At 39.4% G+C, this 27,117-nt stretch overlaps 3 protein-coding genes across 5 annotated transcripts in view; 1 reads left to right on the top strand and 2 right to left on the bottom strand.

Moving 5' to 3' along the window:
• Positions 1-11,048, bottom strand: part of LOC306834610 (acid-sensing ion channel 1-like) — a 51,487-nt gene extending 40,439 nt beyond the window's left edge. The window contains exons 1-3 of one of the 2 annotated variants that reach the window (XM_079360651.1): positions 10,921-11,048; positions 10,690-10,815; positions 2,472-2,667 (exon numbers count right to left, since the gene is read on the bottom strand). In XM_079360651.1, the coding sequence (XP_079216777.1) occupies positions 2,472-2,667; positions 10,690-10,712 (219 nt within the window). In that variant the 5' untranslated portion in view covers positions 10,713-10,815; positions 10,921-11,048. Of the gene's footprint in view, positions 1-2,471; positions 2,668-6,953; positions 8,713-10,689; positions 10,816-10,920 lie in introns of those variants that run through there. The other variant, XM_079360650.1, reaches the window with a different exon arrangement.
• Positions 10,822-12,585, top strand: spryd4 (SPRY domain containing 4). Its single transcript, XM_079360659.1, has 2 exons — positions 10,822-11,043; positions 11,615-12,585. The coding sequence occupies exons 1-2, from the start codon at positions 10,911-10,913 to the stop codon at positions 12,154-12,156; spliced, it is 675 nt and encodes a 224-aa protein (XP_079216785.1). The 5' UTR covers positions 10,822-10,910; the 3' UTR covers positions 12,157-12,585.
• Positions 12,586-12,590: 5 nt separating this feature from the next.
• LOC306834607 (glutaminase kidney isoform, mitochondrial-like) lies at positions 12,591-26,254 on the bottom strand. 2 transcript variants are annotated; one of them, XM_079360643.1, is made up of 18 exons: positions 25,912-26,254; positions 24,514-24,604; positions 22,835-22,956; positions 20,762-20,891; positions 20,600-20,679; positions 19,603-19,766; positions 19,267-19,325; positions 17,106-17,138; positions 16,940-16,998; positions 16,792-16,858; positions 16,619-16,669; positions 15,920-16,096; positions 15,682-15,813; positions 15,493-15,585; positions 15,281-15,342; positions 13,993-14,069; positions 13,824-13,887; positions 12,591-13,738 (listed from the first exon to the last, which is right to left on the bottom strand). In XM_079360643.1, exons 1-18 carry the CDS (start codon positions 26,121-26,123, stop codon positions 13,582-13,584), a joined length of 1,830 nt encoding a protein of 609 aa, XP_079216769.1. In that variant the 5' UTR covers positions 26,124-26,254; the 3' UTR covers positions 12,591-13,581. The 2 variants fall into 2 exon arrangements, with proteins under 2 accessions (XP_079216769.1, XP_079216770.1); XM_079360644.1 differs by having other exon boundaries at positions 24,514-24,601.
• Positions 26,255-27,117: the final 863 nt, after the last annotated feature.

Below are 27,117 nucleotides of genomic sequence, written 5' to 3'. Positions count from 1 at the left end.
GCATTTGGGTTCAGCAGTATTCATGATAGTAAGACAGTGTGAACAAATAAAACACAAAGTGTATGCTCGATATAATTACCAACCATCTTTTAAAAAAAACCTTCTTTTTGGAAAAAAAAAAGAAAGAAAGAATAACACGGAGAAAAACAACAGTAAGCTATTAGAGCTACAGAGCTCACAAAGTGATTCCAAGAGTCATTATTTAAATTAAACATTTAGGAGGACACCATCTAAAGAAAACAAAACACATTAGATGATCCACTTGCTACCAGAGATTTTAATAATACAGGCAAACTAGGCTAATTTCACTCCTCAAAACTGCTTGCCGAGACATTAAAAAAAAAGAGTCTTCGAGTAGATTCCCTTTCACTGGGTCCAGAGGAAAAATAGTCAAATTGCCCACAAGCAGAAATATCACTTCAAAGCTACTTCAATGCAGCTGCAGCAGAATAAGTGGCAGCATGTAGAGCTCCACTTTTGGTGTTATTTTGTATGAACGTGCATAAATGTTCCAATGACAAAAATAAATCTCTTAAGCTAACTCACAACAACTCTTGTGGTAAAAAAAAAAAAAAAGGTGATGCTACACACAACTCACACCTTGTTGATATGAACTCGCTTCTACACCACCACAATGCTGGATTTTTTTATTTTTTTATTTTTTTTGAGGGGGGGGGGGTTAAATTAGCCACCATTTAAATGAATCTATCAGCTCAGTGGACTGCAGAGTGGAATGATCAATGTTCATCTCCAAATTAAAAATCACATCGGATGCCAGTGACCGTTGGCAACAGAGTGCGGGTGCACCAGCAGTGACAGCAGGGTTTTACGGCTGAGATGTTACAGCCAAGGGAGCGCCACTTTCTGCTGAACTCGAACATTAATCAGTCAGCGTACATATATATTGCCAGTGGGCTGTTTAAACTGATTTCTCTGACCAGTTCCACTGCTTATTTCCACGTTCTTCCCCTTGAGCATTTCATTCTGAAAGCCTTTTTTTTTGTGCATTGTTGCTCCTTTGTTTCTTTACTGTTGGAATAAAAACATACAAGAAAGATAGATGTAAACAGATGTGTGAAGATGAAGATTCAGCTGAATAAATAAACACCCGAAAACAATGTTTGATCATAAATATTAACAAGGAGTGTCAGCTCAGACATGAAATGTGATTTTATTTGCGCACTGATGTAAACAAACCACTACTGTATCATCATATAAGAAGAGAAGGGAGAGATCAATCATCGCGGTGTAAATCTGACTTTGCTTTGTAAATGTCTGTTTGTCTACATCTGGGAGTGAAACAACAATGAATGTTCAAAACATCATGTACACAGACAATGTCTACGTTCTAAAGCACGGGAAAAAAAAAATCCACAGGAAAAACGGCAGGTATCCTCAGGTTACAAAACGACAAGCCTTTTTTCCTTCAGTTCACTCAGAGGTTTGCTTTGTCTTTGCTGTGGGGGGCTTCATCATTCTTTAACTCTCTATAAATAGATCATCCTATGATTTTTATAAAGCGAGTTGTCTGCAATGATCCACTCGAACAATACATGAAATCAATGTCAAATTACCATCTTTTTAAATATGTCATTTTATCTGTTATCAACCAGCAACACAGCAAGCAGCTGCCGTTACCTTACAACAGAGGACGCCAACCAATCTGGGGTTTACATCCGGTTGAATTGAACCCTTACATTTGGTAACACGAGCATGTTGAACACAAGGACTGTTCATATTGATGAACAAAGTGTGACATCTTTGGACCATCAATGGCGGTCGCCGTGCTGGAAATGCTGGCTCACCCTAACGACATGCTGAGAGCTGTAGTGGGTTTTAAGCCTCTTTACAAACCACTACACTGCACGTGACTGTCACTCAGGTCATTATGAATGATGCTAATCCTCCATGAAATCAAAACAGATGGATTAGCTTAAACTTCACCCCCCCATACAGTGTGTGCAGATATAGAAATTAGTTAACCAGACCTTTTTTTTTTTTTTAACCAGTCTGTAAACAAGTTTATTCGTGCTATAAAAACAGGCTTTTTTTGAATGGGTGTGTATGTGACTTCTGCAGGATTTTGCACTACTGCATTGTCTTCACTTGCAGAGGTCATCGCTTGGTTGAAAATGGGTGAAAAAATACAAAATCGTTAAAAAAAGATTGTTGGCTGATGGTTCGCTAGAAATATGTTCATGTCACGTTTGCTCAAAAATGTCAACTGTTGAGTGAACTGCTATGGGAAACAGAAGCTGTAGTTGTGTTAACAGAGCTTTAAAACCTCTGAAACATTTTCACACAAGTTGCAACATGATTAGTTCACAGTGATTCTCCACAGAGGGAGAAGAATTAAGATTGACAGACAGTACTGAAGCCGGATCGATCCGTTGTTTGTTTTGTTCTGATCTGGAATTGTTTGAAATGTCAAAGAGGATCCTCACATAGCTTTAACTCAGTGTCAGACTTACCACTTTGAAGTCCTCAGCTCTGCACTCTGTGCCGTGAAAGTGGCAGGACAGCAGCATGTCGTTGATGTCGTGACCGGTTCGGTCGTAGAATTCTCTCATGTTGAAGGGTCGCGGCTTGAAATTGTGAAAGTCGGCTTTGACCTTTAGGCTCTCCAGAACGTTCTCCTCCACAAGATGCAGGTCCCTGATCTCATACCTGAAAGCAGAAACAGACAAAAGATAGCTCAAAGATAAACATCACACATTTGCAAATTGCAAATTTTATCTCCTTGAATGAAGATTTTTTTTCTGAGCGACTTCACAGTGAATAATCACTGTCTGATGACAAAGCAGATTTAATTAAAAGTAAATTTCAGCCTTTGAACATCTTCTGCAAACTTTTGCTCCACTCAAGCGAAGCTAAATATAACCCTGTCCTGAATGAATCAAAGGAGACAGGAAAAGGGCCGTATAAATGAGCATGATGGCTTTTTTCTTTGGCATTTTCTGGCCCTGAATTGATGGCACTACCAGAGTGTAACGCTTTAAAGTACAGTCTATAATAAAGTTCAGATAAGTTGGTACAGAAGTGAGCCATAAAATCAGTCTTCCATTCACTGTTGAAGCAGCTTCAGGCTACACAGAACTTCAACTCAAGTCTTTTATATGGATTTAAACTTTGAGGAAAAGAAGCATGTTACACGGGACGTGATGGAAAACTGTCCATTGTGCCGATGGGTGGTATACACACGAGGTTTGCCTTGATGTTAAGAGTGGCGTGACAGCTGTATCTCAAATCTTGGGACACGTCATCAGTGGTGTATCTTTGAATAAGAGGGTGTTTCGGCCTTTCAACACCAAAAGAGGGAAGACAGATCACCCAAGCAAACACTGAGTCAAGTCAAATCAAGTTTATGTAGCACATTTGCAACAGCTTCAGCTGACCTGCTTTACAGGCACTGTAATACTTAGGGACAATATTCAGGGACTCAAATCATCAAATGGGTAAGAAACAACCATTCTAATAAATAAAGTAAGTCTTGGACCCGTAGGAAAGAGTCAGGGACTCCTAAGAATCATGAAACACGGGATACATCATCAGTAGTGTACCTTTGAGTCACAGGGTGTTTCGGCCTTTTGACCCCCTCATCAAAGGTGGCCAGCTACAGGGTGATCAAACCTGAGCTTGTGTCCAATGCCCAATCATGAGAATTGCCCAGTAGTTTAAATGGTGCAGCTCATGGGACTGTGCAAGCCAGGAGACGTCCTCTACCCTGAGTCAAGCCTAGAGCTGACCGAATACTCTTTGTGTTTATGTTTATGTTTTCATACAAGTCCATATATGGGCAGAAAGGGGCCACATGTTGGTTAAACGTAGTATTAGTTAAATAGTGTGTAGAATTCTCTATTACAGTGCTGTGGTTTAATGTCATCAGTTAAATGAAATGATCAGTGGGTGTCTGCTCATGTTTTCATTCATACAGCAATCACTTCTTTGAAAGTGTATATAAATTTCTTCTGGTAAAATCTCCAACAGCTCAGATTCAAATGTCACCATTCATAGTTTTGTATTCTGTTGCATTTCTGTGTCATTTGTCCTGCAGCTGTCATGTTTTGTGTGTCTGTGATTCTATTAAGAACGAAGGCATGCTCGTATGTGAGCAGGGAGCCAGACAGCCCACATCACAGCCAGCATTATCCAGGGCACTGGCAAATTTCCTTTCATTTAATGAAGCTCACAAAAAAAAAGTGACCATGCTGCCTCGTGTTAAAAGAGCAGAGTAGCTGAAAAGCACCCACTCTCTCCTCTCGCTGCGATCTCCCACTGTGCTTTTATTAAAAATGTCACCATTTTAATGGACTCACCCAAGAGCAGATTGGATTTAGGATTTTTTTTTTTCCTCAGAGCACTGGCTTTAATTAAATGTCCTTTAGAAAATGTTCACATGAATGTAGCCATTCTTGTATGAATATGGTATTTTATTGATCTTTTATGTAACATTAAAGATTTTTAAAAAATGGATGTGTTCCATCAATTATATGAATAAGAATGACATTGATAGTATTTAAACAGGAGCTGGTAGTGTGTGATGTATAATCACAGCTTTATACACAACCATAAAATGTCTTGTAAAACTTGGAATAGGGTGCAGTAATCATCTTGTTTCACATCATTCACGAGGGCAAAGGGACTTTTAACACTTTAACTGAAATCATCCAAACATTAAATCAATAAACCAGCGTCCTTCTGGGTTAAATATTAGCTTATAGATTTTTTTGTGACATTGAGATTTTGGCCTAAGACACTTCTTGGCCAAGTGTTTTTGTTTGATTGAAAGAGAACCTAATTTCAGAGAGGCACTCACTTCTTTGTGTTTGTGTAGTGGACAAACCTGCCAAGAAGGCACTTAGGAGATAAAATCCCATAAGACAGAGTCGACGGGATCAGTGAGGGCTGACACTTGAGCATGTGTGCCACTAAAATATCATGCCACAAGACATTTCCCAGACCACTGACTCCAAACATGGTAGTGGGCGGAGAGGCGTCTTAAATGGATTTCATGCCCTGAGCACTTTGCTTTCTGGCCGGGGGTATAACAGCTAAGTGTGCCGTTGCGTCGCCTTCCTACCTTGCCAGGGGAGGCAGGATAATGAGCACTAAACCTACTTCAGAGTGTGAGAGTTGAGATGAGTACATGGAGAAGGAAACTTAGATGGAGATTTAGCCCTCATTACGCTTTCAGCTCCAACGTTGAAATGTCTTTCTTGTGAACCGCCGTCTGTAAATGTGAGATTAGGAGACGTGTTTGTGTAAAAATAAAAGTCCAGATGGCAAATCCTGATTAACAGTCGCACTAATGTCACAGAAAAAAATGCTAATTTTGGTGATCAGTCTGGGATCCTCATTAAAGATTTAGGATAGAAATGGCTGTTCTCCACCCTAGCACAGGGCTTTAGCTGCCCCGTCCATGATCTTTTGAAAGACAGTCCGTCAGAAGTTCCCATCATTTGTGCTCTAAGATTTATGATCAGTGATATTAAAGGCACTGGTCGACAATCATCTCCTAAAAAACTGTACTACTTGATATTATGAATATTTTTTTCTTGCTTTTTTTTTTTCATCATTGGGCCTCTGTTGAAATTTGACACCACAGGGAAACATGTTGAGCAAAACACCTTTCAAGGCCACAGTCCGCTCTTTCTTCATATACTCTTCTTCTCGGTCAAGCCTCTGCATGATCTTAGTCACTGAAAATGTGCTGTTTCTCTATCACTGTCTTTTTCCACCCAACTATCCAGAGTATTAAAAAAACATCTAAAAGCTCAGAAACAGAGTTAAAGAGAAGTGTTTGAGTGCTTTTGCAGCTGGGTTGAAGTTTCAGAGACATGAGGATCTAAATGTCTAAAAGACAAAAATACCCACAGCGTCTGCAGTTACACTTGTAATCAAAGGAAGCAGACTCTCCACATCTTTTCCTTCTGTGCTTAGTGCTCGATGTTTGCCAGCTCCAGCATCCAGAGCTCTCTGGAACTGCACCTCATGACGGCTGGCGTTCTCTGATTATAACGCCTCAGTTAATGCAAGCCCGCTCTTGGAGCCACAGCATGACTCAACAAGGTAGAAACTATTAGAGCTACTTGGATGAGTGAGACACAATTGCCAGTGTTGGATGAATGCCTCTCAAGTCATCAGGCGGCAGCTTCTGGCTGTACCCTGAATTAGATCACAGTCTGAAGAGGGTGCTTTGAGTCAATGCTTTGAGTCAATGTGGTTCTACTCTCTGGAACAAGCTACCTGCTGAGTTGAGGTCCATCACAACTGAGACGACATTATCAGCAAACACAAAGGGTTTCTTAGGTTTATTGATTATTACCCCATCTATTATTGAATAAATGTATTTGTTTAAAAATGCTTAAATGTTTTATATCTTTTTTAGATTTGCTTTATATTTGAAATTTTTATGTTATCTCCCATATTTTAGTATTTCCTTTCATTGACGCACAATGTGTTTGTGTACAAAAATGCACTATAAGAATTCATTTCCATTAGCACACCACTTAGTTTACTAAAGAACATTTTAAATGAGTAGACATGACCCCTCTGACTATTAGTCTACAGGTGGTTGAGGTGTTTTGATTCCTCAACAGTATTTTGTATTAGTAAATTTAATATGGGATGTTTTGTGTTTATCGACCAAAGACTAACTGTAAATGAATATTAGGTCATTAAAAAAACTGCAATTAGACTCATACATGAAAGGACTTTAACAAAGTATACACATGCAGTTTGTTCTTAATTGGCAGCTGAACTTTATTATCATACATTCAGCCACAGAAATGTGCATTTTGAAACGTATTTATGTGTTACAGAAAGTGAAGAGAGATCGGAGGTTACAAAAGAAAATAATGGAGGGGGTCAAATTATCAGAAAGTTAAAGAAAGCTCTAAATATTGAGCAACATTTTGCTATAAAAGGAAAAAATAAACTGTGTGACAGGTTACCTCTGGTTGAGCAGAGCCAGCAGCTCCCCTGCGTGGTACAGGTCGTTGCGCGTCACGCGGCTGAAGCGAAATGCGTTGAGGTTGCAAAAAGTGACCGCGGGAAACGTCATTATTGGGGTAGATATTTCATCCAGTTTGGTGACGTGTGGGTACTCTAGGTAAAAGTGGATCCGGTCCACGCACACGAACAGCAAAAAGGTCAAAGAGCCCAGGAAAAACACGACCCACAGGCAGCGCTTGATGCAGAAGCGCTCGTACGTGAATATGTGAGAAATTCCATGAAGCGTCGAGCTGTGCGCGAAAACTTCTATGGGTGGAGGATGATTCGTGTCCATTTCTTCAGGTTCCACTTTGAGATCCATTGTGAATGAGCAACAAGATCGATCTGAGTCAGAAAACAGCTCACAAGCACTCACTGTGAAGTGAATAATCACGGATATTCATTCACCTGTGGCACAAACTGACAATATCTAACCGAACAGGTGCAAACATGGAGATAGGCGCTCGTGAACTTGGTGCGATGTGGGTCGCCATCCCTCACGCAGACTGAGTGAGAAACATTGTCAGCATCCGCCGCGCTTTCAAAAAGTCAGAAGAGCAGGATTCGTGTGCAGAAGCGAGCGTGCAAGAGCGCGTGCATTACAAAGATGTCAAAATAAAGGTCCTTCAGCGCTGCAACAAATTGATGTTTTGCAGGAAAGCAAAGAAAAAGGGGCTGTCAACGTGTTTCATCAGGCTACTAATTCGCCTGTCGACAAGTCCAGTGAAGCACGCTTCAGTCCTGCACGCCAGCCAGAGGAAAGCAGGACAGTGAGAAGAGGGAGGAATCCTTCTGACAGTTCTGCTCATTTACGAAGAGTTCCCGTCGTAGCTCTGGCTTGACGCATGTCTTTTTCAATCCGCAGTTTTTCGGGTCAATTCAGGAGATTGTTTTCTTCTCAAAAATCTGTTTGGGAGACTGGCGGTGGGTTGTTCTGGTCCATGGTTGAGTCGTAAGCTTTCCTCCAGTGGACGAGAGAGGAAAGGAGAGCAGACTGACGCTCTGCGCTGACCACCTGAGACTCAAATGTAGTTTCACGTCTTTAGACCACATCCAGAGAAGAATCAGAGAGGGAGAGCGAGGGAGAGAGAGAGAGAGAGAGTGTGTGTTCTGGGACTTGGAGTGTAGCGTGTGATAGGAGGAAACATTCTCTTTGTAAGTCATCCTCAATGTTTTATATGATAGGGATTAGAAAGCCTTAAAGGATCCAATCTAAATTGCAGACACAGAAAGGCAAAGTAAAACCTTTGAGTGTAGACTTAATCACGAACAAAATTCAGCATGTCATTAAAGGGGAACAAAAGCAATTTAGCATTGGCCTGTCATGAAGATGGGTTTCCACAAGAGACAGATTTAAAGTCTACAAATGTCATCAAAGGAGAAGAGGATATTATACAGTAGATATTTTCCACTGAGTGTTGATCATGTAGGCTACTGAAAGCACTGGATCATTATTCCCATAATGCATCTTGAACCAAAGTCACATTATCACATCAGGTCTAGTGTCTGTTCATGTAATCTCTCCTTGATTTCTTCCACTGAGAAAAAGCATCCAGTCGAGGCAGATGGCTGTTCACCGATGAGTCTGGACTTCCCTGCCTGTGCTGCTCTGTTCTTGATCATGTGTTATGTTGGGTCTATGTTTGTATAATAATGTTAAAGACATACATATGAATTGGATTGAATGACTGAGGGAAATCCCCTTCCATTTCAGCAGTTATGACAATTTTAAACTTTTGTGATTCTGATTTTAAATAGTAAGAGTGAGGACGGGTAGGTACTGTCATCTTATCTTCATAAAACTCACCAAAGCTCTAAATGAAGGTCTATTTTTTAATGCCGTAGCTGTCTAAAGTAAATGTAAAATCTCAACTTGCTCATGGACCCACATAGTCTTTAGTCTAGCTGTGACATTCAAACCTTTTATTCTGGGTTTTTTTTTATTTTTTGATTAAAAATCTCTTTTTCAAGAGTGTAATCTGGGAGCCTCAGACAGAAACACTGGACTAGAAAATTATTGGAGCGTTGACTATGAAGATCAGAAGATATTATTTCTTATTCTCTTTTCTAAAAACTGATCATTTAACAGTGTTTGTTATTATATATTTAAAAATAAAGATGTATCTAAAATCCTGTTTCCTTACTTCAGGAACAGAACCAGGAAGTGGCCTGTGTTACACCAGCTCTGCTTGGTAAAACCTGCACCTTTAAAACATCACCAATGTGTGTGGGCACTTGAGTTTCCACATTAACCAAATAGAGAATGAGAGACCTCGTAGTGTGCCATTCGGACCAGAGCAAACACGAAACTGAGACCCAGGAAAAACCCAGACTGAGCGAACAAATCCTGCAGCTGTAACACCATTAAGAGATAAAGTGACACTGAATGCCAAGATGTCTAATCACTATAAGACCAAAACATTATTTGGTTTTTACTTTGATTTTAACATTTATTTAATTGAGCACATCACAGGCTGAGGGATAAACAACCCATAAAACATTACTGAGCTCCTTCAAAGTCTGACTCCTCTTTTTAAATTTGAATGTTTCATGACGCTTTCCTCGTCATTACCACTGCATGTTTATAAGTGATTGACAGTTGTTATATATTTATCTTTCAATGTTCGGTCTTCATAATGTCTGAAGTGCCTTCCACACACCAAAGCAAACACATTCTTCAAAGTGAAAGCAGGAAAAAGATAGAAAAGGACAAGTTGAAATGATACAACAGCTTGTTATGTCTGAGTAAAAGTTTTAGTTCATATGTTTTTAAGATCTAGTTTTTTTGCCATTCATTTGTAATTAAGCACATGACTTGGCTTCAAGGAATACAAGTGATCAGAACGGACAGGCCCTGACTTCACAACATAAACTATGATAAATAAATAAAAAATGCGTGATTAAATCCTATATGTGCATATATCTTAGACAGGACAGGTTGAAGGCGTCTAAACAACAGTTAAATAATCCCAAACCATAAATAAACAATGACATTTAGACCCCCAGCTGGATACTGCTGTGAAAAATGGGTCTGGCTGTGTAACAAAGCTGAATCATGCTTTGTTAATCCAACAAAGTATTTATTGCATTCCATAAATTGCATATGGCTCATCATCAATCTGAAATGCATTAGCATGGAAAAAGAAAATCTGTGACATTAGAAGTCCTACTGTGCAGTGGAGCAATTTAATCAATAAAAATCCAGTATTAATAGATATAATCAATGCAGAAATAGACATTGCATTTGATATATGAAGGAGAACTAGGCATCCTTTAAGATGTTTTGTTTTGGACACTGAGTAAAACACTATATATTTCCTGTAAAGCTGTAAGTCTGCATCTCCATTGATATATTGTGTACATCCAAATGCTGAAATATATATATATATATATATATATATATATATATATATATATATATATACATATATATATACATATATATATATATATATATATATATATATATATATATATATATACACACATATATATATATATATATATATATATATATATATATATATACATATATATATATTTATCATAGACTGTAAATAAAGGCCTGTATACATTATTTGTAAGTTGAATAAATTGTGTCATCTTGTTCCAATCTTTTATGGATTTAACTAGAAATGTGAATATTTTGGGAGCTAACTCTGTTGAGGCTCATTTTGGTTGAAGTGACACACTTACTGAGAGATGATGTGGTTGCACATTTGTAGACTTGAGTTTTGCCTGGCTGCTTTGCCTGGCTGCTGTCCGAGGTGCTGCTGTGTGCTGCTTTATTGCTGTGGCGGGTGGAGTTGTTCCTCTCCAGGCCTGCAGGGGGAAGCAGAACACGTACCGAAACACTGAGCAGCAGAGAAGGAACTACAACATGTGAGGAGCAGCAGCAGCGACAGCTGTGAACAAACATGGCGTTACCTACAAATGCAGCTCGTCTGTGTCGCCTGGCGGGACGGACTGTCATCTCTCTGCCAGTTAAACACAGGCGGGCTGTCAGCCTGCCGGCGAGAAGACGCTTCATATCCACCTCGACAGGGAACAGTGAGTAAATGTTTGGTTAAAGTTACCATTAGCTTAATAGATGTTAGCTTGTGAGTGCAGCTCAGAGGTCGATGTCCCTTTTGACAGCAACCCAGCCTGACAACTTATGTTCGTTATTATTGTTCTGGACTGACCCCCAGTACTAGAAACACGGTAACCCGGCTACCGCCTGACGTGGTAACTATAGTAACGCAACTTAATGCTGACACGGCGAAGGCTGAGGAAGTCGACGAATAACTAATCCTTGGCTGTCCTATTTGTACCGATTGCGCATGCGTGTACCTAAATCAAATAAATACTCAAGTAAAGCTGAAACGTGTTTATTTTACTCCGTTCTGTTCTTTTCATGCCACACTTATTTTTTTTATTTTTTTTAAAGCAAAATACATTTCAGTCAGATACTATACATTTTTTAACATGTATATAAAAACTTTGAAATATGATATAAATTAGTCCTTAGTATGCCTGCTGTAATCTTTTAATACCCCAAAATAGTATTCTGACACTCACATGAGGTTTTTAATAAACAAACGTCTCGAAGACTTTTTTCTCCTGCTTTGATTCTCTGTAGATGTTCAGTTCAGGCTTGACAACCGAACAGCCCATAGCAGTCTGGACCTCTTCAAAAAAGACACTGGCGTCATCTACCGCATACTGGGCCTGGACCCCAGCCACGTGCAGGACAACCCTGAGCGTTTCCGGGACTGGGCCGTTGTGTTCGGCGATGAGAAGATCAGCAACGGGCGACATTACTGGGAAGTGACGGTCAAAAAGTCTCAGGAATTCCGTCTGGGTGTGGCTGAGGCTTCGATGTCCCGGGATGACTGTGTGGGTACCAACAGCTCCTCCTGGGTGTTTGGCTATGCCCAGCGCAAGTGGTTTATTATGACTAGTAATAAGATAGTTCCTGTGACGCTGGTGGGCAAGCCAGACCGCGTTGGCCTTCTGCTTGACTACGAAGAAGGCCTTCTGGGGCTTGTGGACATTGAAAAATCCAGGCTCATTCACACCATCCGGGTCCAGTTCAAGGCTCCTCTCTGCCCTGCGTTCGGACTTTGGGATGGGGAGCTGCTGACACATTCTGGGCTGGAGGAGCCAGAGGGGCTGAAGTGAAGCAGGATGAATCATGATGATGATGATAAACAGTGAAAAATCAGAGTGACGGTCAGAGTCAGGTTACTTTATTTGTAACCGTAGGTACTGTAGATTTGGTTGCAGGGAGAGTAAAGACATGGGCAACAACCCATAATATGGTGCAGAAAAAAACCCCACGATATCTATGTTGATTGCAAACAATTATGAATGTCCTGTGGTCCTTTTTCAAATTCATGACTCTTAAGAATGAAACTTCATACTTAATGTATGCCATCCAGCCTCAGGCAGTCATTTCACATGTTCAGTTTTTTTGCATATCTCATGTTTTACAATTTTTCTTTGAAGAACATTAACTGCCACATTGTCTTACACTGTACCTGCAATACCTACACCATTTCAAAATCATGTTTGAATTGTATATTGTTTAATAAAATAACTTCAATGCAACTACATCTACATATCTCATTTATTTACAGCAGGATAGTACATATTTACAGGGACAGACTACATCTATGTTATGCTCGGGAATCATCAATGCCATGGTTTAACAGTAAAACAGCCAAATTAATGGATTTGAGAACATGAATGGTCAAATCTTAATGATCACTTCAAACTTCTGGGTCTGATTTGCAACAGCTATTTGTAAAAAATATGAATTTATTTTTATTTGTTATACACTGCTTCCAGTACCTAAAACATGGTTAAAAGCCTTTGATTCCCAAGAAACTTCTAACATAAGCTCACGTTATTATAAAAGAGAAGATCCCTCAAAAAGAATAAAATAAGGTCAACACAAGCTGTGACTACAGTGACCTATGAAAATCTGTGAACAGGTGCAAGTTACAAGGAAAGTACTTCTAGTGCTACAGGCTGAAATGTAATCAAACCCCTCCTGTTGAGGTAGAATAATAATGAAGGAGCTTTGGGAATATTTATACCGTCGTTGCACAGAGGGGAATAAACCCATGAATCAGTAAAAACCCTCTGATTAAATGACATGCTGATGAAGCAAAACGTTTTTAAATAAATAGGCACAATGAATATATCCTAGATATTTACATCTTAGAGGCGTTTTCAATCAGAAGCAAAGCCTGAAAAACAGTTCATTAATATTGCAACAGAAACCAAATCATGGCTTAATTTACTGTCATTTTTTCTCCACACAAGCGCCACATGGCTTGTATATGTAGTGCTGTGTTGATGCTCCACACTGTCGAACTATTGCTCCGCTCTGTAGAAATGCATTAGAGGGACGTCATATTGTACCTTATAGCTTTTTAACAGTTTAAAGGATGATCCTTTTTTATCAGTAGGTCACATTTACTTTTACATGTAAGGAAACCACATACATTTATAATGTTCCTAAATCAATCTGGTGCCTTCAGTCCCCTCAGGTGCATATTTAAAGTAGATGAATATTTCTCAAGAAACCCTCATGACCCCTTAAGCAAGGCTCTCTAATGTATCCAGTGGGGGCTTTTGTTCTTCAGTGTTGCCCTGTGACTTCCTTTCATTGTAAATACTCTGGTACTCTTGCAGGAAAGTAACAACCACCCCATTGCCAAACTGGATGGCATCATCCACAGGTGTGTTTCCCCATCTGATAAAGAACACAGTGGAATTAAAAACATATTTTTTGAAACCATTTTTAAACATGAAATATATATTTTAAGTGAAATTTCTACCTGTCCTTCATGTTGGGATCCACTTTACATATTTCAGTTAGGAATATAATAGCCTCCAAATGACCTGAAAGACAAAAAGAGATCAACCTTGCCTTATTTCATTTGTTCTTGTTTGAATATCCAAGCCAAGATTGTTGAAGCATGAAAAAAACTTGTAATGAGGTGTCACCTTCTGCTGCAGCAATGTGGAGTGCTGTGCGAGAGTCGTAGTCTGTCTGCTCCATGTTCACAGCTGAAAGGGCAAACCTGGAGAGGAGAAAGGATAAAAAGGAGCAGAGGAGTACATATGAAAAGGTTAACTGTTGATAACATACTGAGTAGCCCTACACTCACACAGGTAAAGAACTAATTAAAGGTCCTATATTATAATACCTGAATTTCTACTTATTTTCAATTCTCAAGTTTGCTGTCAAGAATCAAAAGACCTAACTAGCAATTCCCACCCAAAAGCACCCAAAAGTTTTGTTTTTCAAAAACACAACACTAAATAGTCAAACCGTGCTGTGGTAGAAAACTACAAGAAAGAAAAAAGGCTGAGGTAGCGCTACACATCATGGGTTTAGGGAAGCTAATGTATCATTACACAGCATCCCCAAGGATAATACTAATCATATGCTAACTGATATGATGATACTGTGGTTTTTAAATAAAAGAGCAATATGTTTAAAATGACTTTCTGCATTGCTCATTTCAATCATAGACTCAAGTACAACAAAAACCTCAAGTCCAAACTGGAAACAGCTGTCAATAGACGAGAGGCGGGGAACAGTCAATCAAAAGGGCTGACATATAGAGCCAGGGCTTATGTATGCACCACTGTAAAGCCCTTTAAAAACTGGTAAAGTTTTTTTTTTTTTTTTTTTAAGATTTATTTTTGGCCTTTATTATGGAGGAAGGTGGATAGAGGCAGAAATCAGGGAGAGAGGGTGGGGAGAGACATGCGGGGAGGGGAGCCACAGGCCGGACACGAACCCGGGCCGCCCGCGTGAGGACTGAGCCTCAATACATGGGGACGCGCACACTGCCGCTGCGCCACCAGCGCCCCAAAATCTGGTAAAGTTAAAATGTGAATAAATGTAGTTTAGCCAAGCTCTTTTAAAATGTAACCAAACCAGTCCAATGGAAGTTCCAGGGCGTGCTGTACTGTGTTATTTTTGAGCTGTTGTTTTAAGTAAAGATTATAAAACCACGCTGGTAAACAACTAGTTATAAGGCTGACTGTTCTACCTGCTTTTAGCCTTAAATGTAAGCTAAGCTAAGTTTGGCAGCTCTGGCTCCAGTTACATATTTATCTGACAGTTATGAAAGCAGTATCAATCTTTCCATCCAACGGTCAACATCAAAGTGAAAAGGTGTATCAGTGTTTCTTCTCGTTTGCATCATCCAACTGTTGTTTGCTCATCTCTTGTCAGAGTTTGGTGATGAAAAACAAAACACACTGGTTTGATTTTTCTTACCTTCTTAGAGCACCGACGTCCCCCCTGTAGGCTGCAAACATCAGGTTTATCACTGACTTGTTCTATGGATAAAAAAGAAATCATTATAGTGTCGTAGTGCAATGTTTCTCCTTGAACATATTTCAAAATGAGCCATAACCCCATAAAGCATACATGTATTTTACTCATCTGAGTGATAATTGCAGCTTCTAGGCTCGTTGCACTCAACTTACTGGATCACTATCTGATTTTCTCCTGGGATCGTGTTTCCTTGTGAAGTGTCTCAGGTTGTCATAATTGTGAAAGTTGAAGTGTGACACCAGATCCTATGGAATCAAATGTTAAAAAGGACTGAATATTTGAAATATGCAGGTATTGAATAATTCAGTTACAGTGATAAAGCGAAGATTGCCTCTGAATACCTGACAGAAGTGAATTCCACGAACACTGTTTCCGAGCCGATCTAAAGGTGGAGACCAACACATCATGCCCATGACATTAGGGACCACCAACAGAACAGCGCCTGAGACCCCAGATTTAGCAGGCAGGCCAACCTGAACAGAAGAAACAAGCAAAAATATTTAAGTAAAAAATTCACACAAGAGTAACTCTTATATCTTAAATATTTCAAAACTGATCCTTGAATTCCTAATGACTCACATGAAAGGCAAACTGGCCAGAGAAGTCGTACATGCCACAGGAATGCATGAGGCTCAGGGTGTTCCGAACGGCTTCAGCGCTCAGCACACGCTCGCCTGTTGTTGGACAAATACCCCCATTGGCTAGTGTAGCAGCCATGACACTTCCTGACTCGCATGTCACCTCAATGGAACATAACTGAAATGGTTAAAGAAGTCAAATTACAAATCTCACTCAGACACTTACAAATTACTTTCACAGAAAAAGTCTGGGTATTTAGGCCAATAATTATCCGAGAAGATCAATACTGTACATAATACCACAATGCATTCAGTCGCTGGGTACCTTAGCTTAGCTTAGCATGGAGACTGCTAACACGAGGAACTAGCTAGCTTAGATTGGCCTCAAAGGTTAATAATGCAAGCAATAACATATTACATTTTAGCTGTTTAGTCTGTTTGCGTATTAGAGGATGGATGTACGAGACATGTTCCTGGCAGGGTTTAGTGACTTCCTGGAGTCCTGCTCTCACAGTAAGGTTTCCAGGCAACGAGTGATTGCTACATGCTACTATGTCAATTGACTATTGGCTGTAGCTTTATATTGAACACACAGAAAAGTGGATAGGGATTCGTACTCTTGACAGATCAAAGTTATTCCCCAAATTTTCCGACCTTTTTGTGATTGTTGATCCACAGAATACTACATTAAGAGTCTTACCTGAAAGTAGAAGTCAAGGGCTGCTATCATATCTGCATTTTCAGGAAAGCACTGCAAGGAGTTAGATCAGAGTCAGCACATACTGAGGATAATGGATTTGTTTTCGTCACTCTGAAAGCTTAGCATGCACTTGATGTGTTTGTTATGAAAGGTAAAAATCTCTGAAAACTCACTTTTTTCTCTTTGAGGTAATAACCAATCGCAAAATTCCTATCCCCAGTCTCCCTCTCTGACTGGAAACTGCAAGAACATAACAGGTTTGAGAAAGTTGTATATCAAAACATAAAACATAAGTGTGTTTTTTAAGCACTGTTCACTTACGTTGCATTGCTGAAGCCCACAAACTCTGTACCAGCCATGCTTTTCAAAAAGTCCATCACCTGTAACAACGTGGATGGACACATGGTTCAGTTATTTCCACACAGGAGACCAAAGAAATAAGTGATGTAAAATAATAAAGGATAAAAATAAAATAGCTTTATCTTACGTAGTCAAACCGCTGGGCCTTTTTGGAATGAGGCTGTCAACAACAACAACAACAACAAAAAATCACCTTCTGATACACCAACATCCTTTTTGCCAAGAGTCAGTGAGTCCCTATAGATGGCAGTGTTTGAGTACTTCCACATAATCCCAAAGTGGGACCACCATGTGCCTGGGCATTGAGGTATGTTGTGTACATACTGTTTTTTCTGCCTGTCAGCCCATGTGGCAATGTGCATACTGGCCTGGAGGCTGTTTATGGCCTGCTTGGATTTCACAGACCAGTTAGGTACATTACCAAGTCGTAAAGCTACCAAATGCAGACGGTGGTCACATTTGTTTTTTAATGACTCCACATGACTTAAAATGTTAAACAGACTACCTGAGGCTTAATGGCCGAGAAAAGAGGGGATTTAATTTCTTCACAGGAAGTTGCTCTGCAGGATATTTTAGGGACTTTTATTTTTCATTCATTGAAGTCTTTTATTTTACTTTTCTCATTATATCACACTGCATCGACTTGTACCATCTTTGTCTTTTGGGTAAAATATTAAGCGTAACTGCTTCGATATGTTATGTTATGTAAAAGTTGTATGTAATGTACTCTATGTAAACCTAAATGTCCTGCTCTGTGCATCAGCTTGTTCACATGGGTGGCTCACACTCCTCCCGGTCGAGGGCTGTAATTGGCTAGGAGCACACACACGCCCTCGCTGTCAGCCCAAACACAGGGTCTCTCCCTTGCTGTTGAACCTGACCCACTTATGATAAAGAGGTCCAGAGTATCTCCTCTGCCAGCTGGGGAACTTCAGGATAACTCCACAAAGGACACAGAAAAAGCCTCATTTGACTTAACACCAAGCACACAAGTCTTACACTCAGGCCAAAGGTCACTGATAAGTTTGGTTGCTGCTCAGTCAGATGATGGCGACCATAGTCCAGCAGCTGACATCAATTGACCAGCCAATAGATGAGTTTAGATGATAACAGCTTACCCCAAACTTCAGGGGTGACTAAATTCAAAGATTTCAACACAGATGGTTTTTTGGATATTTTAGCCTTGTATTTGTTTAACCACATCTTCCTTAAGCACTGAGTTGCCTTTGAGCATGAAATGTGCTGATAAACTTTCTTCGCATCTCCTTGCATAAAATGACGTTTCATTTATTTTCTATTGGCATATGTATATCCAAAAGACAAAGCTTTAGATTTAAGAAACTGTACCATAGGAACTAAACAGAGTCCAATGGGGCAATTGTATAGGCTGTCAAGTCTTTATTGTTAATTACAAACAGAAAGCTTGCAGCATTATAACATGTGTCTTAATGCTGTATTGGTTCTCTATAATTTAAAAAAAAAACTGCCTTACTTGGGCCAGTTTTGTGAATTTGGTAAGTACACTCTTTCCACACACTGCAAACAGTTGCAGAGTCAGATTTCACAGTGATTTCTTGCACTCTCACGTGTGAGTGCACGTGTCACAAGTTTGGAATTTATTTTGTTGAGTATAATGTGCCAAAAACGAACACGCAAGAAACAGTTCTCGTACTGGTAACATACCAGCTTGCCCAATTTCCAAAATAAACGTTTTGACTCACACTGCAGCAGACTGTGGGATAACTGTACTAACATTATGTTACTGATTGTTTATAAATGCAGACACAGAGAGAGAGGATGGAGAAAACTCAAACCGACAAGCACCTTCTGTTGTCAAGGCTGCTTGGTGGCTGGCATTCCTGTGTATGTGTTTTGTGCAGTAATGATCTTCAGAGGAGCAAGGAAAAGAAGCTTGTAGCAATCAAACACGCTTAATACACATAGTTTTTATACATACTGTTTGGTATAAACTTTTATCTGCCTTGTGGAGAATAGCTCGGTGAAATGTACTCGCAAAAAAGAAAATCTACCTGCAGTTTGGCACTTGGCGAGTGCTATTTTCTGACCCTGAACTTACCTGTTAAAGAATGTGTTCAAACAGTTGTATTTCCCCCCTACAAACTATTTCCACAGACGATGCAGTCAAAATCATTTTCTGAAAACTCACAGGAGCTTTAAGGACAACCAAAAGTGTTTTTGTGTACGTTGTTGATGGAAACTTTTGCTTTCACTAAGCATGTGATATCATAATCATTGTGTTCACAGCTGACAGGCCTTTAGATTTTTACCTCAATTAAAGAACTGATGACGATGGCTCCAGCATTCACCATCGGGTTGTGGGGTTTAACTGCACAGGAGACAAGAGCGTGATCAATCGATTACCTGTCCTCCAGAACTGTGGTGATTTAATGGTAAATAATTTGTAAAGTCCCAATGGACAAGCAGTTTTCTATAACCGTAACTCTCGGGAGAAAGAGTTTAAATAACATTATTGGGAAGTAAGAGTTATCCCTGTGGTTTAATTTCTTACAGAACCACAATGAATCATTTATGCATTCACTGTCATTGTCACAGATTGTTCAGGTTCAGTTCATAAATACAGGGATATAAAGTCTTAAACTTACGGTCGTCATTTAGGGACAGTTTGTTGAACTTGAATCCACTGGGCTCTCTGCCCACAAAGTTGTGAACGTGCTCACCGCCAAAATCGTGCACAGCGATGGCATACTCCAGAGGCTTCACACACGACTGCAGACAGAAGGGAACCTTTGTGTCACCCACAGAGTGTCTGTTTGACGTGAGGATGGGATGGAGATGCATGGAAACAAAACAAACATACAAAGCAGAAAAGAAAAGGAAAATGATGGAGTGTTAGTGAGGCAATAGAGCTCAACAGTGTGGTTCCTGAGGTAAAAAGGCCATACATTTTCTCCAGAGTGGATTGAATTTTTAACTATTATGATATAACCCTTCCAAGGTAGACTCATCGCGAGCTACATGAGTGTAAAACAACAGTATATGTTCCTGTAGCAGACACAAGTTTGAATAGTATCAACCTTGTTTAAAAAAAAAGAAAAAATTATTTTCTGGATTATTCTGTAAAAGAACTACACCACCCACGATCATAGAGTGTCACAGCGATGCCTCTGATTAGTGGAGCCTGTTGTTACCATGGAAATGTTTCCCCATCTCTCAGCACCATATGCAAACGGCTAGTTCCGGAACCAGGCAAGCTATTTATTGTATTAATAACCTTGTTACGAGAATGCATCCTTAAGTTACATTTAAGGAGAAGTGGTGTCATTCACAATAGATTGTGGGATGTGTAATAAAGTACACAGCTATGTACCTTTGTTTTTTTCTGTTTTGTAATTGCTGTTTTTGCACCTAATCAACTTTTTTTCATAGTTCGGAGTTATGGTGGTGGCTGGTTGTCATGGTTACAGGCTTCAATCTCTTGATAAAAAAGGATTTTGTGAAATGTCAATGAAGGATTTGAATGGGGAAATTTACTTATGGAATCAGAGCTGCTGATAAAGAGGGTGGTAACTGTTGAGCTCTATACACATGGTGGAGGTTTTCAGAATGGAAACATGCATGGAATTAGAGATAGAACTGTACCTCTGTCCATCGATGGTGCACAAAGACACTCCCCAGAGATCAGGGCTGAACTTAGCCAGCTGAGGGATGTAATCAGCTACCTGCAGGACAGCATGAAACAGGTTATTATAAGTGCAATAAATCATAGACATTCAGTTAAGTCTGTTCGTTTGATACCTATACCTGTCCAGTCTCCTGCTGTTGTGCGCTTTCATGCATCTGATCGATCTGCTGAGTAAACTCTTCAAAGTTCGGGATGATGAACTTTTTTTTGAAAGCCTTCGTTAGAAGCATGATGTTGTTTCCCACACATCTACACAGGGACACAAGATGAACTGTGGTCATAAACTGAATCACCAATAACTTCAAATACAGATCATGTTGTCAGAATAAGTATATGAAATGTATGGTTTGTTATTTAAATATGAATATAAATACCTCTCCACAGAAAGTGCTGCATATAAACAATTGAACAAATTGTATTTTCTTTTTGTCCCTGTGTTTTAATGCTTTACTACATAAATAAGAGTACAAACAAGGCATGAATGTATTTTAGGACTGCAAAAGAAGAAAAGAAAAAGAACCAGTTCACATATCTGTGCAGGTTCTCAGTCATGGTAAAGTCAAGGCTACCGGACTGGTTGAAGATTCCTTGCTCATATTTCAAGATCCTCAACCAGTCCAAACGTACCAGTTCATGTAGAAGCGATCACATTTTCATTAAACGGCCAAGTCAGACTATCCACATGAAAAAATAAAAAGCTGCCAAATAAAACCAAACCCAGTAGATATAGTGTACACAACTAAGATAAAAAGCTCAGCTGTCTAGTTAGCAGAGATAAAGGCTAATATGGCTAAATGCATAAACATTTTGCCTTGTTCAATGGAATACATTTTTTGGGGGGTTAAAAAAGAAGTGAATCTGAAAAACTCAAATCACCTCAATCACTGGCATTTGTTCTGCGCGAGAAATATTTGTATAACTGAAACCCCAGTCAATTTCAATTTTGTTAAAAATGCTCAACTCTTTAAAGGGCATTCATCTCTTTCTTCATCACGCTGGATTCAAAGGAACAAGCTATCCTCCCTCTCTGAGTCTCTCTCTCTCTCTCTCACTCTCTCTGAGGATATACAACACTACCGGCCCATATCAGCAGATTCTAAAAGGGAATTACAGATTTTAACCGCTATAATTAGATTGCGATGCAGTCAGGCCCCACGAAAAGATATGTACATTCTGTCACAGCCGGACTGAACTAAAATATTTGGCCTGCAGTCTTCACTAATCCAAGGCGATGCTAGCGTGAGATTTTGGGACAGCAGGAGAAGAGAGTGGAAAGAGCTTGCATTATTCATATGGGTCATTTCCACACAAAAAAAGAAGTTGGGAGATAGCACTCTCTATTTCTAGAAGTGTATTTATAGTGAGCTTTCAAGTGTTCTTAAAGAAAGGATAACCTCAACATGCTATGAATAAAAAGGTTGGATATGGCCAATTTAGTTTGACTACAGACAACCAGACTGTGAAATCTGCGACTGTTCCAAGTCGGGGGCGAAACTTAGTGTGTAACATTTACAAGTCATACTGTTTTCCAGGCTGCAAGATGTTTTCAAATCTGGCTCCCCAGGGGGTCAGACAAATGAAGAAATACAAAGAAATCCCGTTGATCTTGGGGAAATTCTGATGAGAATTTTCAAGATTGTTTTAGATTAATTAAGTTGTTAATCATGAAATTATTAGGGAGATTCATATATTATGAAACAACCATTAGTTTCCTATGTCTAAAATGAATACCCCATTCTGGAAATGAAAACCCCATTCTGGAGCTCAACCAGAATGATGCCCTTTCATTACCAGGCCATGTGTACGCCGTCTGTCTTGCTTCACCCTCCACTGCTGGCATGTGCAAATGAGAATTTGGTTAGTGGCAGCTGTTAGCCATAAAACGCCTGTCTCTGTCACACTCTTGGACTCAAATAGCGCTGAGCACAGGTTACTACTCCGATTACTTTTTTACATAAGCTCAAAATAATATGAAATACCTTACTGCACCTAACCTATTATTTAACTTTTCTATGCTTTTCTAGCACCTTTTGTGGAAACATCTTCACGTTAATTTGCCAAATAATATCAGGCTACAATCTTGGGGAGAGATTGAAGAGCACACCCAAGGTTCTGTCTACTTTTCACAAGCAAATAACAGTTGAATACTCAACCCTTGCTGCATGGTATAAATAAGGAAAGGCTTTTCTCACCTTTTGAAGAGCTTCTTGTCCATCATGACGGGCCCGATAGAGTCACGCGTGGAAAGCCGCATCTGATGGACACAGTCACGCAGCCTGGGGTCAGATGTCAACAAACCTGTTTTTCTCAAAGCCTGGAGAGCACAGGGGTAACAGTGGTTATTACAAATAGAAGGTAGTCCTTGATGATGGACACAATCAGACTTTAAGGTCATGCATTTATTCATGTCATGTACTCTAGCAGGATTGTGTAGATGGCATATATAGATGTAGGAATTCAACGTCAACATGTGACTAAGAGGGAACTTCAAGCATTGACCACATGTCGACAGGAATCCCTCTGATAAGTTTCTCGTCAGGTTGGCAGTCGAGGTTGGCTTCTATTTTGGGGACACCATGTGAATGACCCTCCAAACTAAAGAGGCCCCATTTTTGTAAAAGTCATGTCATCTAAAAACTGATTCTGGGAGCACAGAGAACAACAAGCATGTGGCACTATTGTTTCTGTTGTTGTTGTTGATCTGTGAGTCATTTTTAGCTCCAGGGCTCCAAGAAAAGCTGAAATCTAGGACTGCACTTTTTTCGTGATTCGTCAAAAAAAATCCTCTCGACACCATTAGTATATCAGTGCTATGAAAGTTAATTTAACTTCCTTGCAAATGTAAAGCTTTTTGTTTTCCATTGCTCTATAGACACAAGAATTCACTAACCTTAAATATATCTTTTAGAAACATGTATTTCCTTTTTAATAAAACATACGTGGGCAAACATTTACCTGAAATCTTGATAGGATGGCCTGTAATCCTAACCCTTTTGAAAGAATACTGACTAACACTTTCCATATTTACTGTATGTCCTTACCATAGACTGTAAATATTGAGGTTCTAACTGACCCATTCACCTCTATAAACACCCCCCGCCATCTGTGCTGTGACAAACAACAACAGTGTTGACAGACGCCTCTTCTGTGAAATGCATGCTCCTTTTTAAAATGACTAACTTTCCATAGACACTGAGGTCACCAGTTGTCCATTTCTACCTCACCGGGCCTTCTATGAAAAAGTGTATAGTTAAAAAATGGCCCCTGACAAGACTCTTAAAATATGAGCTGTGGAAACGATTCACAGAAGCGTGACATCTTCCAATGTGTGTGTGTGTGTGTGTGTGTGTGTCTGTGTCTGTGTGTGTGTGCGGGTGGGGTTGTGTCTTGGGCCCAAGTATGGTTGAAAGATTTGTTGCCCTACATTCTAACTTAGTCGCGATGTAAACCCTCAGGTTATTTTTTTGAAACGTAATGCCTCAAATCTAATTAGGTTGTAGAGAAATCTGTTGTTACAAACTGGAGTACTAAAATATTATAATTAAAGCCGACAATAAATGAAATACATTGTGAAAACAGCATGTCATTCTCTGTTGCTTACTGCAGTGTCACACCTACTATATTTAGTTAATCTTGTTACATAAGAGAGAAGCAAGCACATTTAACACTTGACCCTGCATTCAACTGGAGACGCTCTAGATTCCTAAAGAGTGCTCCTATGTCACTTTCCAAGGTAGATTTTCCTAAAGTCAGATGTGCTTTAAAGAAATACAATATTACTGTAGGGAATGAGCATGTCCACAAATTTTGTTGAAAAACAAAACAGTCCATGGCATGACGGAGGAATTGTGAATATGCTGTGTTGACTCACAGAGATGAACTGTGAGATGGGAATCATTTCTTGGCCATCAGTTATGGTGTAGAAAAGTAGGTCATCTATATTAGACATCCATCGGCTCCTGCTTCAACAAAAACAACATTACTGTAATCCTCAAAGTTAGACCAACTCTTAACTAAAAACAGTGTGTCAACCTTTATGTACACAAAATGCAAGAAGAGAAAATAACAGCAAATCACCCGCTCATGACTTCATGAACATAAAACATACAGTTTATGAAGTTCAGATCATACTCACCAGTTGTGCAGTCATTAAGATGACATACACAAATTCAAGTCCTCAACTTGGAAAAAAAGCAAAAAACATGGATGCTAGAAGTAAGGTTGTTGTTTTTCTCAGGCTGATGGTTCATTTCTAAGAGCAAGTAGCAGAGAAGTAGTTTGTGCTTCACCGGCAGAACAACATGGACTGTGCATTAGGTACGTAGCTGACATATTTATTTATTTCTCAGAGAAAATAAAAGAATACTTTTTTTTTTACCGGTTTTAATCTATAGTAATCCATATTAAATAATATTAAATGTTCATTTAGAAGCCTGATACTTCAATAAAGCTTGAACTGAGTATTTTTACATCAAAATAACCATATCTTTTGATGACCCATTATGCACTAAGGGGCGTTCACTACACTTTTGACCAACAAATAAGCTTTGTAGAAGCTTATGACTCAATTAAATTCATCCCAATGTTATGTCCCACCTTTTATCTCGGCATTGGTTCTATCCTGTTTCAATTGGAAATGTGTCATAACATGGCAGTTAAATACTCTTTTCATGGGGACTTTAAATAACATTATCAATATAGTCACAACTCCAAAAAAAACACCCAAATGTATTAATCACATTAACAATTGATAATATATGCTTAGCTAGCTTTATTGCATCAATTAGGCTTCTTAGCATACTGAGTGTTGTCCCTGTTCCAATTCTAATAAAAAATAATTAAATTGCTAGTTTGCTCATAACTCATACGATAGATTCGATATTTCCGAGTTGTACATGAAGGCTACATGAATCAAGCATTTAGAGTTTCCCTATGTAAAGTAGTTTGCAGGGAGATGTTAAGTATAGCCTAAATACTGTAAAAACATCGTACAGCCAGGTTAAAGAAAAAGGGAAAAAAAGAGGAGAAGTTTTGGTTTTACAGGACTTATTCAGCAAAAACTTAAACGTAAGGTGTGAGGCTGAAAAACGTTTTATCAAATAGCCTAACGTGCAAGTTTGAAATTGTATATTGTAAACATACAGTTACTTGTGTCATCATTTAAAAAAAAAAAGCTGGAGAGTGGGCGAAACCACGCAAGAATATAGACAATTGAACTTGTGGCTGATTAATGGTGGTTTATTCGGTTAGAGAGCCAATTGTGACCTACTTTGGCTGTCCTTGGTCCTCATCAGGGCCCGTCTGCTGATGAAGGGTTCTGTGTGTGTGGGGTGATGCTGCGGCCCAGCAGGGGACAGGAACAGGTTGCTGCGTCCTGGACAAGACAATGCTGTCAGCTCCCACTCTGGCGGAGATTCCTGCATTTTTAAATAGCTGCAAGACTCCCGGGTTAGCTGTCCTCAGACCTTTCAGGCAATGCATTGTGATAAGTAGGGCCTATACTCGTTAATAATTTAATTTTTTTTTCTTTTTTTGCAACTGCAGTTGTTGATATGGAGAAGTCTTGTGAACGGTCCCCCTTGGTCCTCAGAGCTTTAATAGCAGCTGCTGTCTTGAATACTGGATCAAGTACAGGCTGCTGCTCGGGGGCGGGGCTGTGACACTGACAGCCTGGTTCAGACGGTGAGGTCAATAACCAGAAGCTTGGGATGACTTTCAGCTACTGTAATATAAAGTGGGTGAAACCCTTTCTACATGTCTTTTACTTTACCGAGACTCTGATCGCTGGATACTTCATCTTTGACCTAATGTGTTATTGTTTTTTTATTACTTTTAAATAGTTATCTTGCGAAACGTAAGGAGACTTACTTAGGAAATCAGTATTTATATGAATCCATGGTGAGTAAAGTCACTTGGAAGTTTTGCCCTACTTTTTTTTATGCAGGCTGAAAGGCTGGAATAAGTTAACCTTACACAAACGTCATTCTCCAAACACTGCAGCATTTTAAATAAACTGGATTTGGACGCATGGCTGCATGCCAGCAAACAAGTTTTGTTTAGTTGTTATCACAGATGAAAGTTCCCCGAAACAACCACTAACTTGATCCGTTTTTTTTTCTGCATGTGTAAAATGCCAAGTGTTATGCTGGCTTCGTTTTTTATTTCTCTATTTGATGATTGTGATAATGTAGTAGGCTATAACAAGAATGATCATTAAATGATTGGGTTATAGGGAAAAAGGTTTCCTGATCTGCATCATTAAACAATAGATTCCCCTTTGTCATAGTTTAAAGAAATATGCATTTGTTTAGTGATTTAATTTGAATGAACATGTTACATCAGATGTCAGTTTTTGTCCCTGTTGTCTCGTAAATAATGTAAAACGTTTAGAAGTCATGTTGCCACCAGAAAACAGTTTCTACTGTTGTAAGATGGCGACACCCAATGGTGATTTTCTCACACTGACACTTTTCAT

This window comes from Symphodus melops, assembly GCF_947650265.1.
Source record: "Symphodus melops genome assembly, chromosome: 13".
Lineage (NCBI taxonomy): Eukaryota > Metazoa > Chordata > Actinopteri > Labriformes > Labridae > Symphodus > Symphodus melops.
This window is presented reverse-complemented; position numbering and strand designations above follow the sequence as displayed.